Here is a 13,676-nt window from a genome sequence, read left to right on the forward strand (position 1 = left end):
TTGGGACTTCTAACAAACCCTTGTTTTGCGATCTCAAAGTTCTGGATGGAATTTAGATATCTAATCTGGAACCTACCCTTGGAGTATTTGTATTATTTATCAATTTATGAATTAGTATGAGTGTCTTATATTGATTCTAGCTATGACTAGGAGCCAGTATAAGTCAGCAAGAATGGGAGTGATGTGATCATATCTTTTTGTATCTGAGAGCAATCTTGCAGCGGAATTCTGTAGTAACTGGAGAGAATGCAAGGTTGAGGAGGGAATGCCCAAATATGTTACAGTAGTCTGTTCCAGAAAAAAATCAATGATTGTAAAACTGTTCTAAAGTATTTCATGTATAAAAGAGGTTTTAAATGTTTCAACATCTATAGTTTCATATAACCTATCTGGCAATAGGCTTGGCCTTGGAATCTCCACCATTTATCTTGCTAACACCAATGTTGGTCTTCATATTCCTCTCTCTGTGCTGGGCTGCATAGAAAGAGGAATATCTAGTAAGAGAAAGGAAGTGATGATCCCCTTGTACAGGGCCTTGGTGAGGCCTCACCTGGAGTACTGTGTTCAGTTCTGGAGACCGTATCTCCAAAGGGACAGACAGGATGGAGGCGGTCCAGAGAAGGGCGACCAAAAAGGTGGATGGTCTTCATAAAATGACTTATGAGGAGAGATTGAAGAACCTAAATATGTATACCCTGGAGGAGAGGAGGAGCAGGGGTGATATGATACAGACTTTCAGATACTTGAAAGGTTTTAATGATCCATGGTCAACAACAAACCTTTTCCGTTGGAAAAAAAATCAGTAGAACTAGGGGTCACGATTCAAAACTCCAGGGAGGAAGACTCAGAACCAATATCAGGAAATATTTCTTCACGGAGAGGGTGGTGGATGCCTGGAATGCCCTGCCGGAGGAAGTGGTGAAGACTAAAATAGTGAAGGATTTTAAAGGGGCATGGGATAAACACTGTGAATCCATAAAGGCTAGAGGATGGGAATGAAGAGAAGAGCCAAGGGGTTGGCATGCTTGAATGGAGGCTACTACCTGGTGATTACTACCCTTACTCAATCAGCCTTCGCATGGTTAATGCAACTCCAACATTGCTCTTTGCTTCAACGGCAAGGGGAAATGTGGAAAAGAGGATTTGCATTCAGACAACAGCCAACAAGGACCAAACTTCACAGTCTGGGTAAACAAATAAGCATGTGGGTAGCTTGCTTATTACGGTGGTTACTACCCTAAACCAGTTAAACCTGATATATCACTTTGAATGCATATACAGTGTTGCTCTCTGCTTCAACGGCAGGGATAAATGTGGAAAAGAGGATTTACATTCAGACAACATCCAACAAGTCATTGATCTGTGCAGTCTGGGTAAACAAGCATTAGGGTAACTTGCTTGATGCGGCAGTTACTACCCTTAACCATTAAGCCTTATGCTCACCCTTGATGCAACTGCAGCATTACTCTCTGCATCAATGGCAGGGGATGGCAGGAAATTTGAATCAGTTACCAACAAGGGCCCTGAACTTGGTGGTTGTTGAAACAGATAAGTATGGGAAAATAAGTGTGGGAGCTTGCTGGGCAGACTGGATGGGCAGATTGGTCTTTTTCTGCCGTCATTTCTATGTTTCTATGTATGGTTTGTTAGGGGGCATATTGTTTGTCTGGATCAGGTAGCCCAGGGTATCTGGTCACCATAGGAGACCAAGTGGTTGATCAGCCATTTGGCAACAAGCAATCAGGTTGGTGCTCTTGCAGTTTGCCTCGCTTCTGGAAGGTCAGGTGATATGGGTCTTACCTGACAGTGTGACAGCTGTGTCTTATGTGATTCGGCAAGGACAAACCAGGAACTGGCAGATGGCTCAGGAAGTTTCTCTGTTGAAGCAGTGGGCAGACACACATGAAAGCTCTTTCGGCCTCTCACATAGAAATGTTCATATGGATTTCGTCAGCCTGTCTCTTAGAACCGGGGGAGTGGTCTCTTGCAAAGGAGGCATTTTAATTAATAGACATGGAGCATGCCAGTGATGGATCTGATGGCCTCCCACAAAAATGCTTAGGTGTCTGCCTTCAGCCAAAGGATGGAGTTCAGGTCGTTAGGGTAGATGCTCTGATTCAGCAGTGGCTGCAGAAGGGGCTTATCTGTGTTTTCCCCAGGTCCTTGTTGGGCAGAGTTTTGCAAGAATCTTAGGGACACAGGGGCCTCATGATCCTTGTAACTCCAGATTGGCCAAGTCACCCCTGGTATAAAGATATAGTGCACATGTTGGAGGGGGGGGAGTCTGTGCGGTTCCCACAATCCAAAAGATGGTTGTTGCATGGTCTAGTGATTCACAAGGGTCTGTCTTATTTCTCTTATGGCTTGGCCCCTGAGAGGGCTCGTTTAGTCAAGAAGGGTTATTCCCAGGTAGCGAGTATTCTCCTGAGAACTAGATACTACTTTAATGTCTATGAGAATCTGGAGAATTTTTGAGAACTGGTGTCTGGACAAGTTTTTTTTGCCTAAGAGTGCTTCTATACCTTGGAATTTCTGCAGGATGGTTTGAGTAAGGACTTGAATCTAAATTCTCTGAAGGTACAGGTAGCGATTGCCAGATGTTTCTTGCTTTCTTACAGTGATTAAACATACCTGACCTCCAGTATGAGCTGCTGTTCTGACTTGGGATCTAAACTTGCTTCTTATATTTCTTAGCGATCAGTTTGAACCTGCGAAGAAGGCTTCTCTCAAGCAGCTCATGCTGGAAGCCGTGTTCTTAGTTGCAATATGTTCAACAAGGCGGAATTCTGAAATTTAGGCACTCTCTTGCAAGGAGCGTTTCTTGTCTTTTTTTCTAGGGAGGTGGTTTCTGTCCATATGGCTCCCTCCTTTCTTCCAAAAGTGGTCACAGCTTTTCACCTGAGTCAGGTAGTCTGTTTACCATCTTTTCAGAAGGAGGTGTGCAAGGAGGAGTTTCAGCAGATACATCTTTTAGATTTTAGACGTAAAAAATCATTCAGGAAGTCTGATCATCTTTTTATTATGTTTAGTGGTCCTAGGAAAGGAGATGAAGCTCATTGGACATCGATAGTCTGCTGGATAAAAAAGATTATTGGTGATTCCTGTGTCAGTAGAAGTCTTCCCCTACCTTGACATGTGGTGGTGCATTCTACCAGAGCATAAACTGCATCATGAGCAGAGCTTCATTTAGTCTCTGTCTGAGATTTGCAGAGTGGTGATGTGGTCTTTGAATTGTTTTGCAAAACATTGTTTAGATGTCTGGGCTAGAGAGTCTTCCTTTGGCTTGGTAGTCTTGCAAGTAGGTGTAGCAGTTTCCTGCCCGTTGAGGAGTAGCTTGGGTAGGTCCAATGCATCCGGACTACTCTTGATGGATGGATGAGGAAGGAGAAATTTGGTCCTTACCTGATAATTTCCTTTCCTCAAGTTCAGCCAGATCAGCCCAGAAACCTCCTAAACTGCTGTTCTAGTTCCTTTGGGATTTCAGAAAGTATGTTTTATCCAGAGGTTCTGGCAACATAACCTATATGCTTTCTTTTTGTTGATCCTGTCTGATGCCTGGAAGATGAGTGTTAGGCATGTGGCTCAATTTTGGTGGTGTGAAGTTTGTCCTTTTCCTTGGAAGGCATTAGGGACTGTTATTTTATCTCTTTATAGCTTGGACATAGAATGCATGGGGCCCTATAAGGGATGATTTCAGTGAGCTTTTAGTTTTCTGTCTCCATCTACTGGCTGGGGAGCATAAACCCATGTGTTTGGTCTAGTCTGATTAGACTCGAGGAAAGGAAATTTAGGTAAGACTAAATTTCTCCTATTCCTAGAAAGGGTATTGAGCACACTAATTTTAGCTTACTTGACACTAATTCCACATTTTAGTTACTTGACTTGTGGTTGAAATTATACTTTATGAAAAATGTTAGAGAGGGGAACAATGTATACTCCAAAAAAAGTCTTAACACACCAATGCCTCACATCTTGGTACGCAAAAACTTGTATGAGACAACAATGAAGTCCGGTCATATACACCATCAGATAAGTGTGGTTACTTTTCAATTTGTATAATTGGTCCCCTGAAGCAGTCTACGCATGAAACATTAGCTAATGTCAGATTTTTCTAGTGGGACTGTATGCACTATAGTTTTGGGATATTTGTGGCCATTACCTTGAAGCTGTTTTGTAAGAATTAAGATTAAACTCTATAGACATTTTAAAATCTTTTTAGATACAAATTTAAAACCTTCATTAAAAAAAAAGCTGCTATATTAAGAGACTTAGGATTGGGTGGATGATTGAGAGGTCACATGATGATCAAATACCCCATGTCTGGCTTGTTGACACACGTTTAACAAAAAGCTTTTTATTTTCCTGAGGAATATGGATGCATTGAACCTCGTATAAGGATTGGCGTGTTAAGATTTTTTGGAGTATGCATTGTTCCTATCTTTCTAATATTTTTCATAATTTTTGATGAGTTCTCTTTTGCTCTCCTTTTTGTGTGAAATTATACTTTAACAGGTTTGAATTTAGGATAAAATGTTTCTTCATTACTTCTGCTCAAGAAACATAAAGTGATGTCAGTGTGAGATATTTAGCAGTGTGCAAGCATGACATGAAATCAGGGGTAAAGCCTTCAGCAAGGGCACTAACTTCAGGTGTCTTACTGCACATTATAAAATGATAGCTACTTAATATTTTTTAAATATTGAAACCATGCTGTACCTGTTCTCTTGATAAATGGAAGATTTTGGTTACAAGGACTGTCAATCTGGCTCATTTTGCAAGCACTAAAATTCATTTAAAGTAAATGTAAAAAAAAAAAAAAAAAATTCCCCCCCACCCTTATTTTCTTTGCACTGGTTTTGCTTCTGTACAGCACCACAGAAGTCCCATCAAGAAAGTGAGGAAATCTCTTGCCTTGGATATTGCAGATAGGGAGGTGAAGCGAGCTGTGTGCAGCATAATCACACCTAACTGTTCAGAGACCAAACAGGTAAGTGAAGGGATCACTATAGAGAGATGAAATCTAAATTCCCTGTACGTACCAGGATCAGTCCATACTCCTGGGTTTATGCATCCCTGCCAGTAGATGGAGACAGAGAAAGTTTCACTGATACTGCTTGATAAGCCCTGGTGCCACCTGCAGTTCCTCAGTATTTCTCTGTCTCCAGCAGATGGTGACTTGTGCATACACCTGCAGTTTCTGGTGTTTTTTTTGGTCTTTTTGGTCTTTCTTTTTTTTTCCTCAGAAGCCTTTCTCCCAGGGGTTGGTTTCTCTGGGGGACCCCTTACCTATTTGGTTGAGGTGGACGAGCTGGAGGTCAGTGACTTTTTTGTAAGCTCGCTCCGGCTCCCATCCATGGGGTACAAATCTGGTGGTCCAGATCCCTCCATTCACGAGGCCGCCTATGTGGTTTTTGAGCTCTGGTCAGCTGCTTTTTTATTTTTTATTTTATTTTTTTTAGGGCGCTCTCTCCTTTGTTTTCAGGCTGAGCTGAAGCTGGACAGCTCCCCTTGGCCTTAGGAGAGCAGAGCCCCTGTTCTTTTAGTAAAGTTAAAAAAAAAAAAAAAAAAAAAGAACCTTGAGACCTTCCGTTTTGAGCAGGAAGCGGCTGGAGCGGGGTGGTAAATATGGGCTCTACGGGCGGCCTGTTCGCTATTGGGGTTGCGTTTTTAGGGGGATGGTTACTTTGTGCTTGAGAGACTCCGGTTTTGGCTGCGTGCTAATGGTTTGGGGCTGGGCCAGCCGCACGTTTCCTGCACGCCTCAGCTGTCTCTCTCTCTCTCTCTCTCTCTCTCTGTTCGGTGTGCATACTGTCGGCCCCCCCCCCCCCCCCAAAACTGCTCATGTTGTTGCTGCTGGGGATGGTGTTTCCCGCACCTGGGCCCTGTAGGGGGGGGGCATGGGAGCGTGGATGAGATGCTGCCTATTGGGTTGGCTCAGTCGGGGGGCACTTTAGCTTATGGAGTCAGTTCCCAGTGGATTTTTGCCTGAATTTATTTTTCTGCTCCATCCTGCCTATTTGGCGCAGCAGGAAGGGTCAGACCTTCAGCAGGTGGGACTGGCCCCTCCTTCTTCGTCCCCGGCCATTCAGGCTTCTAAATCGGGCCCTACTCAATCTCTGGGTAGTCTGGCCCCCGGGGTTCATCGTTTATTGGGACCACCGAGGTCGGAGGGGGATATGGAGGATTCCAGAGGGTCCTCGGAGACTCCCAGATATGCAGGACTCCCCTTGTCTGGGCGCCCGGGCCCTGATTTGCATGGCGGACGATCCGGATGCTGGCGATCTGGGTCAGGGGGATGATGTCGCCGATATGTCAGTATCTGGGGACGATCCCAAGATTCTTCATTTGTTTCACAGGGACAAATTGGCCCTCTTGATTCCACAGGTCCTTGGGGAGCTCAGGTTGAAGCTCCCTCAGTCGGACTCAGACCTGAATGGGGTGGACCCAGTACTGGACAGGGCTCGTAGTCCTCCCTTGGCTTTCCCCTATCTTAGGTCCGTGCAGAGGAGGGTGGATCAGGAGTGGAATTCTCTGGATTCTGGCTTAAAGGTGGGTCAAGCAATGTCGAAGCTCTATCCCTTACCCGAGCAGACTTTAGAGCTTTTCGCTATGCCGAAAGTGGATGCTGCGGTGTCTGCTGTCATCAAGAAGATGACTAGTCCGGTGGTGGGGGGCCGCAGATTTAAAGGATGTCCAGGACCATAAGCTAGAGATTTATCTCAAATGGATCTTTGAGGTTTCTACTTTGAGCCTTCGGACGGCTATTTGATCTATCTTCATGCAGTGTGCATGCTTGTGTTGGGTGCAGCAGCTGCAAGGAGACCAAGCTAACTCCAGCGTGGACGGTGGTCACATGGAACGCTTGGAGGCATTGGTGGTGTATGTAGCAGACACCTTGTATGACTTAGTGTGGACCTCTTCTTGGCTTATGATCTCTGTGGTGTCGGCCCAGAGATTGTTGTGGTTGCAGCACTAGTCAGCGGATGTTTCTTGTTTGGAGAGGATTTTGAGCAGTTGATAAAATAATTAGGGGACAATAAGGTCCACAGGTTGCCAGAGGATAAGCTGAAGTCCAAATAGTCCTTTCTATTTTGGTCCTGTTCCCAAGAAGGCAGAAGGTCTAGTCATGCAAGGGGGGGGGGGGGGACCTCAGCCCCACAGAGGCAATTTACAGGCCATGGTCAGTCCTGGGTGCAGACTTCGGGGAGCTCAGAGGCCCTTTTAGAGCCCCCACTAGAAGAGGGCTCCAGGGGAAAAATCCTCCCAATGAGGAGAGGCCGGGCCACTCTGTCGGTCCCTTTTTAGGGGGGTGTCTAGTGTTTTTCTACGAGGAGTGGGCCAATCTCACTCAGGATCAGTGGGACCTCTCCGTCATAAGAGACAGTTACGCTTTAGATTTTGCTCATCCTGTCTGTGACCTCTTTTTGGTCTCCCCCTATGGTTCGTTGGCAAAACGATGCGTGGTTCAAGAGACCTTAGACAGGCTTGCAAGGTTTAGGAGCCATGGTGCCGGTTCCCCCGGAAGAATGGGGCACCGGTTGGTACTCCATTTATTTTGTGGTTCCGAAAAAGGAGGGCACTTTTCGCCCCATTCTGGACCTAAAACGGGTAAATGCAGCGCTGAAAGTCCCGAGATTTTGCATGGAAACCCTTTGGTCAATCATTACGGCAGTTCACAGTCAGTTCCTAGCTTCCTTGGATATAACAGAGGCAAATCTTCATATCCCCATTCATCGGGACCATCAGAGTTATCTGAGATTCATGGTTCTGGGTCAGCATTTATAGTTTCAGACCCTTCCTTTCGGGCTAGCCATGGCGCCACAGACCTTTACCAAGATTATGGTGGTAGTGGCAGCAGCCTTGCGGTGCAAGGAAGTTTTGGTACATCCTTATCTCGACGATTGGCTCATAAGGGCAAAATCGGAGGCCAGTTGTCATACGGCAGTCAGGAAGGTCATTCAGCTCCTACAATCGCTAGGCTGGGTGGTGAATTTCACCAAGAGCCATCTCAACCCATTCCAGTGTCTTGAATATTTGGGGACCTGGTTCGACATGAACATGGGCAAGGTGTTCCTGACAGAGGAAAGAGCATGCAAATTGCAGACACAGGTCCACTGTTCATTGGCGTTGTGGGTGCCAAGAGCCTGGGATTATTTTTACAGGTTCTGGGCTCCATGGCCTCCACTCTCGAGTTGGTTCCCTGGGCTTTTGTGCATATGAGACCATTACAGAAAGTTCTGTTGGCACAATGGAATCCGCTGTCAGAAGCTTTTTAATCAGCCAGTATCACTGGATGTCCCTACGTGGGAGAGCCTCTCTTGGTGGCTCCAAACATCTCACCTACTTCGAGGGGTTGATCTAGAGGTACCGGATTGGATCGTTCTCACTACCGATGCCAGTCTTTCTGGTTGGGGGGCAGCGTCAGTCGGCTCAGGGTGTTTGGTCGCCAGAGGAGTGCTCCTGGTCTATCAATCGCTTGGAAACCAGGGCAGTGCGATTAGCGTTGCTGGCCTTTCTGCTGATGGTCCAAGGTTGTTCAGTCAGACTCTTGTCAGACAATGTAGCGACCGTGGCTTATATCAATTGACAGAGCGGAACCAAGAGCCAGATGGTAGCCCAGGAGGCTCAGGAGTTAATTCTCTGGGCAAAGGTACAATTGACCCAGATAGCGGCCTCTCATATTGTGGGCAATGAGAACATCCAGGCGGATTTTCTAAGTCGCAGTCTTCTAGATCCGGGCAAATGGGAATTGTCAGAGTCGGCGATGAAGCTCATTCATGAGAAGTGGGGTTGCCCACGTGGATCTGATGGCGTCTCGCCACAACGCAAAAGCACCACGCTTTTTCAGCTGCAGATGAGACTATGGAGCCGAGGGAGTCGACACTCTGGTGGTCCCTTGGCCTCAGGGGGTTAAACTTTACTTGTTTCCCCTGTGGTCTCTGGTGAGGAAGATCTTGCACAGGATAGAGAGACATTGGGGACATCATATTGGTAGCTCCGGAGTGGCCACGTCGTCCCTGGTTTGCGGATCTCGTCAACTTGGTGGTGGATGGTCCAATACGGTTCAGTCACCTTCCTCATCTGCTCCATCAGGGTTCATTACTTTTCGATCAAGCAGATATCGCTTCTGTCTCGAGCTTGGCTTTTGAGAGGCGATGTTTGAGGCGCAGGGGGTACCCCGAACCAGTTATTACTACTCTACTCCACGCTAAGCACACATCTACCTCGTTGTCTTGTGTCCGAGTCTGGAAAGGTTTTGAGGCTTGGTGTGTGGCTAAAGGGCCTCCAGCTTTACGTGCTTCGGTGTCTCAGATTTTATCCTTCCTCCAAGATGGCTTGAGCAAGAGCTTGGCATTTAACTCCGAGTTCAGGTAGCGGCTCTGGATTCTTTACGGGGCGCGATTGACGGGGGATCTTTGTTCTCTCATCCTGATGTCATACAGTTTCTTCGAGGAGTTAAGAATTTACACCCTCCGGTGTGGAGGGTCTTCCCATCCTGGAATCTTAATCTGGTCCTTCGGGTTTTGAGCCTATTTGCAGGGCGACTCTTAAGGATTTGACCTTAAAGGTTGTTTTCCTGGTAGCCATTTGTTTGGCGAGGAAAATACCAGAGTTGCAGGCCTTATCTTGTCTGGTCCGTTCCTACAGATTTCAGATTCGGGTGTGTCCTTGCAGACGGTTCCATCTTACTTTCCCAAGGTGGTTTCAGCTTTTCATGTTAATCAGACGGTCGAACTTCCAGCTTTTCCTGATTTGGATGCTACTTCTCCTCCTGTGAGGGAACTCAGGCGTTTGGATGTTCGGAGGGCCTTACTGAGAGATCCCGAGGTGACCAATGACTTTCGGAGATCCGATCACCAGTTTGTTTTGTGGAGAGGCATAAAGGTTCCCATGCTTCCAAGGCTACCATTGCGAGATGGCTCAAGGAGGCTATTGGGTCAGCCTTGATATATGTGCCTGAGCTTGAGACCAACATGGCGACAGCAACTGACCCAGAATCCTCTGCTATCTTAGCCTTTCTGGCTATGTGAACTTTAAATGCCCTACTGAGCTTGACCTGGAGGAATTCCAAGAACACCTGGACAGCAGTTGAAGTTGGTGACAATTTGTGATGCCTAATTATAGGGTCACAAGAGCAGAAGGCAATGGTTAGAACCTCAGGCTAGAATGTCATTACAGAGGCAACTGTAACAAGGGCATCTGTAAACAGAGCACACAGCCTAAGATGTAACGATTGCCCTGAGCAGCAAGATTTTACCAGGACAAAGGACTATCTAAAGAGTGATGATAAATGGGCCCCAACTTGGAGAACTGGTCAGGGTAATGTAGGGTTACTCTTATCATGCTGTTGACATGACAACCTATGTAAATGATACTTCAGGTGGTCACGCAACTTAATAATTTCTGACCTAGTACTGTAATGTATTTCACCTATAAAAGAAGGATCAGTTCATATATATGACGAGATGCTGGTGGTCAGTTTGTCAGAGAGTGGGCATGCAGCATCTCCCAAGAATACTTATATTGCTCAATAAAAAAATTATACTTTCTGCAAAATCTAAGTGTTCCTGTAGCTCATAACAGCCTACATTCTCAAGGGCCAGCAGGTGCCTGATGGTTTACAGGCTCATTCTACTCAATTGCAAGCAGCTTCGTGGGTGGAGGCTCAGTTGGTGTCTCCACAAGAGATTTGTTGGGTGGTTACTTGGAAGTCGCTACATACCTTTTCGAGACATCGCCTAGACATCTGGGATCCGGAAACTCATTCTTTTGGCAAGAGTGTTTTGCGAGCGGGACTCTCCAGGTCCCACCCCAGCTAGGGAGCTTTGGTACATCCCAGGAGTCTGGACTGATCCGGGTACGTACAGGGAAAGGAAAATTGGTTCTTACCTGCTAATTTTGTTCCTATAGTACCACGGATCAGTGCAGAGCCCACCTGCTTTATGGAGGAGGAGAGTCTTCCGCTCAGCTGTGGTCTTTTTGCTATACAGATTTTTATTCGGAGCTTTCGCAAGTGCTTCAAGTTTTTCTAATTTTTGCAAGTGAGTTTTTGTGCTTGTATATATATCAGTACTGAGGAACTGCATGTGGCACCAAGGCTTATCAAGCAATGTCAGTGAAACTTTCTCTGTCTCCATCTGCTGGCAAGGATGCATAAAACCAGGAGTCTAGACTGATCCATGGTACTACAGGAACGAAAATTAGCAGGTGGTAACCGATTTTCCTTTCCTTAACATAGATCTGTCCAGACTCATGGTTTATGTTGTCCTGCTAGTAGATGGAGACAGAGCATCACAATTTTTTTTTATACTAACATTACTGATATTAGAGTTGTGTAGATAAAGCACTTGTCAGTATTCTCTGTTTCCAGCAGATGGTGGATAAGTGCTGGACTGCTGCAATTGGATTCATTAGCTCCCAGACCTTGGTCTCTGGACCTTGATCCCTGGTAGAGCAAGTTTGTCATGCTGCTCCCAGGGCATGAGTTTTTGGACTGCATCCCCTGGTGGAGCAGATTCTTTGGCTCGCAGGGAGACAAGTGTTTGACTTGTTTCCCTGGTAGAACAGAGCCACCCAGTCTAGGCTCCCTTGGGGAGAGGTCCTTGGTAGGACAGGACGGGTTAAATGGATCACAGGATTCCAGCTGGGCCCTGGTTAAGCCAAAATAATTCCAGAAGAGGACCTTCTTTGGGTGACTGAGTCTTCCCTCAAGGACCTAGGCTTTTTTCTGCCTCCACCGTCTCTGCTTCCGTTGCTTTTGAGCTTTTTAAATCAGCTTAGTTAAGCAGTAGAATAAAGCTGCTTTAAAAAAAAAGTCTTTTCCTGCAGGAGTATGCCCTAGGGGAGTTTTTTGTTCACGCTTTGAAACCTCCCAGCCTCCTTGAGTCATAGTGGTTTCCAATAAATGGTCTGGAACTGTTTAGGGAGCTGCAGGGAAGATGGTCAGGTGTGTGTGAATGTTGCAGCAAATGTATTTTTTTTTCTCTCTGTATGGCTGAAATGGAGGCTTAGTTGGGGGAGCTGACATAGCAGGTTCCCGCTCTTCCAGACATGCAAGAAAGCTTTAAAGCAGGGGAAACAAGCAGCTTCTACTAACATGGAATTCTGTTTTGGCTGGATGGCTGTCTCTTTTTTTGTTTATTTAAATTTTCCCATGGTTCTGCTCTGGTGTACTGTTCATGGGGGGGGGGGGGGGGGGGGAAGAGTACTCTTCAAGGTATTTCTCCTCTTTCCCAGGATCGTATTGTCTCTAACCTTTGTTATTTAATGCTCCAGGCCTTCTCTGCCAGTAGCATGGCAGTGGAAGCAATTACTTGGCCCAGGGCATCTCCCAGCCTCTCTTCATGCCCTAATGCCCTAGGCTGTCAAGGGAGTGCTTTTGGATCCAACAGGGGTCAGCTTTCCTGGGATCTTATCTTAGTTTGAAGAAGAGGGTTGGAAGAGAAAGATACCAAAAACCTCCTGGGTAGCTGGATGGAGGAGAGGTATCCTCAGAAGGGGGAGGTCTTTTCCATTAATCTCTGTAGGAGGCTAGAACTCATTCAGTTTTCTTTGCTTCAAGTGTCCAATTTAAGGTCAGGGTGCTACAGAGGGCAATTCCTCATCAGGGCGGGGGGGGGGGGGGGGGGGTTAGACCACCCAAGACCTTTTCCCTTCATAAAGCTGTCAAATGCATGGTTGTGGCAGTGTAGGAGTTCCCTGATGATGAACAAGACCATAGTCCTGCTGTTCTCTGATCAGAGGACTGGGAAGAGTTGTTTCAGACCGTTGGGTTTGATATTCTTTGTGTCTGTGGTAACTCATAAGGCAATGATTACAGTCAAAGATAGGATAGCTTTCTGAGATCTGCAAGATAGAAACATTGACTCTTGAAACAGATTTCCTTATCCCACCAGACCAGTCCGGACACATGGGCTAGATTACTGAACTCCCTTATACAGGGGTTCAGGCAGTGAGCATCAGTCCAAGAGATAAAGCCTTTAGCTGGAAGGAGGAGTAAGGATTGTGGAAGGGTGAAATGCAGAAAGCCTATTGTAGGCACAACTGTTTGACTGATATTTGCTGAGCTGGTTTAATAGGCAAATACTTTAGTTTGTTATACTGAACTTTAAAGTTACTTATATTGAATATATTGCTAAGGATTCTCCAAATAATCCTCCCACCACCGTCAAATAAACAGCAGTATTTGATTAGAGTACTGGCAGCTTCTTGAGCGGGGCATCACATGATACTGCTAGAAGATATCTGCTCGGCAACAGCCTGGTCTTCCTTGAATTAGTTTACTAGTTACTGCTTGGATGTGTGCACTTGAGACGCTGACACTTTGGGGGAAGGGTCTTAAAAGCAGGATTGGCAGGATCTTATCAGGTTTGATGATTGCTCAGGTACATACCATACATCTATACTTGTTTGGTGGGGTGTTTAGGAAGAAATATTTGGTCTTACCTGATAATTTCCTTTCCTTGATTGTACTACCAGACCAGTCCAGGAACTTGCCCCTTTATCTTTTAGCCTGTTATGCTGAAGTTTAGTGTTGGACCTTCTCCCCATGGTTGGTGAGAGTGAAAGCTGGTTAGTAAAGGTTAAAGGATCCCCAGCTCTTTGGAGGATAAAAAAAACCCTAGTTTCTTTGTTTTAGAAATTCTGGATTGTTGCTGGTTGCATGAGTCCTTACT

At 45.9% G+C, this 13,676-nt stretch overlaps 1 protein-coding gene across 4 annotated transcripts in view; it reads left to right on the top strand.

Moving 5' to 3' along the window:
• The window catches only part of MYBL2 (MYB proto-oncogene like 2), a 283,607-nt gene that overhangs the window by 248,526 nt on the left and 21,405 nt on the right, over positions 1-13,676 (top strand). For 3 of the 4 annotated variants that reach the window (XM_029612437.1, XM_029612436.1, XM_029612438.1), the window contains one exon: positions 4,871-4,987. The exons of the other annotated variant lie outside the window; for it this stretch is intronic. In XM_029612437.1, the coding sequence (XP_029468297.1) occupies positions 4,871-4,987 (117 nt within the window). The remainder of the gene's footprint in view (positions 1-4,870; positions 4,988-13,676) is intronic. 4 annotated transcript variants of the gene reach the window in all.

The sequence above is a fragment of the Rhinatrema bivittatum genome, chromosome 8 (assembly GCF_901001135.1).
Source record: "Rhinatrema bivittatum chromosome 8, aRhiBiv1.1, whole genome shotgun sequence".
NCBI classification, from domain to species: Eukaryota; Metazoa; Chordata; class Amphibia; order Gymnophiona; family Rhinatrematidae; genus Rhinatrema; species Rhinatrema bivittatum.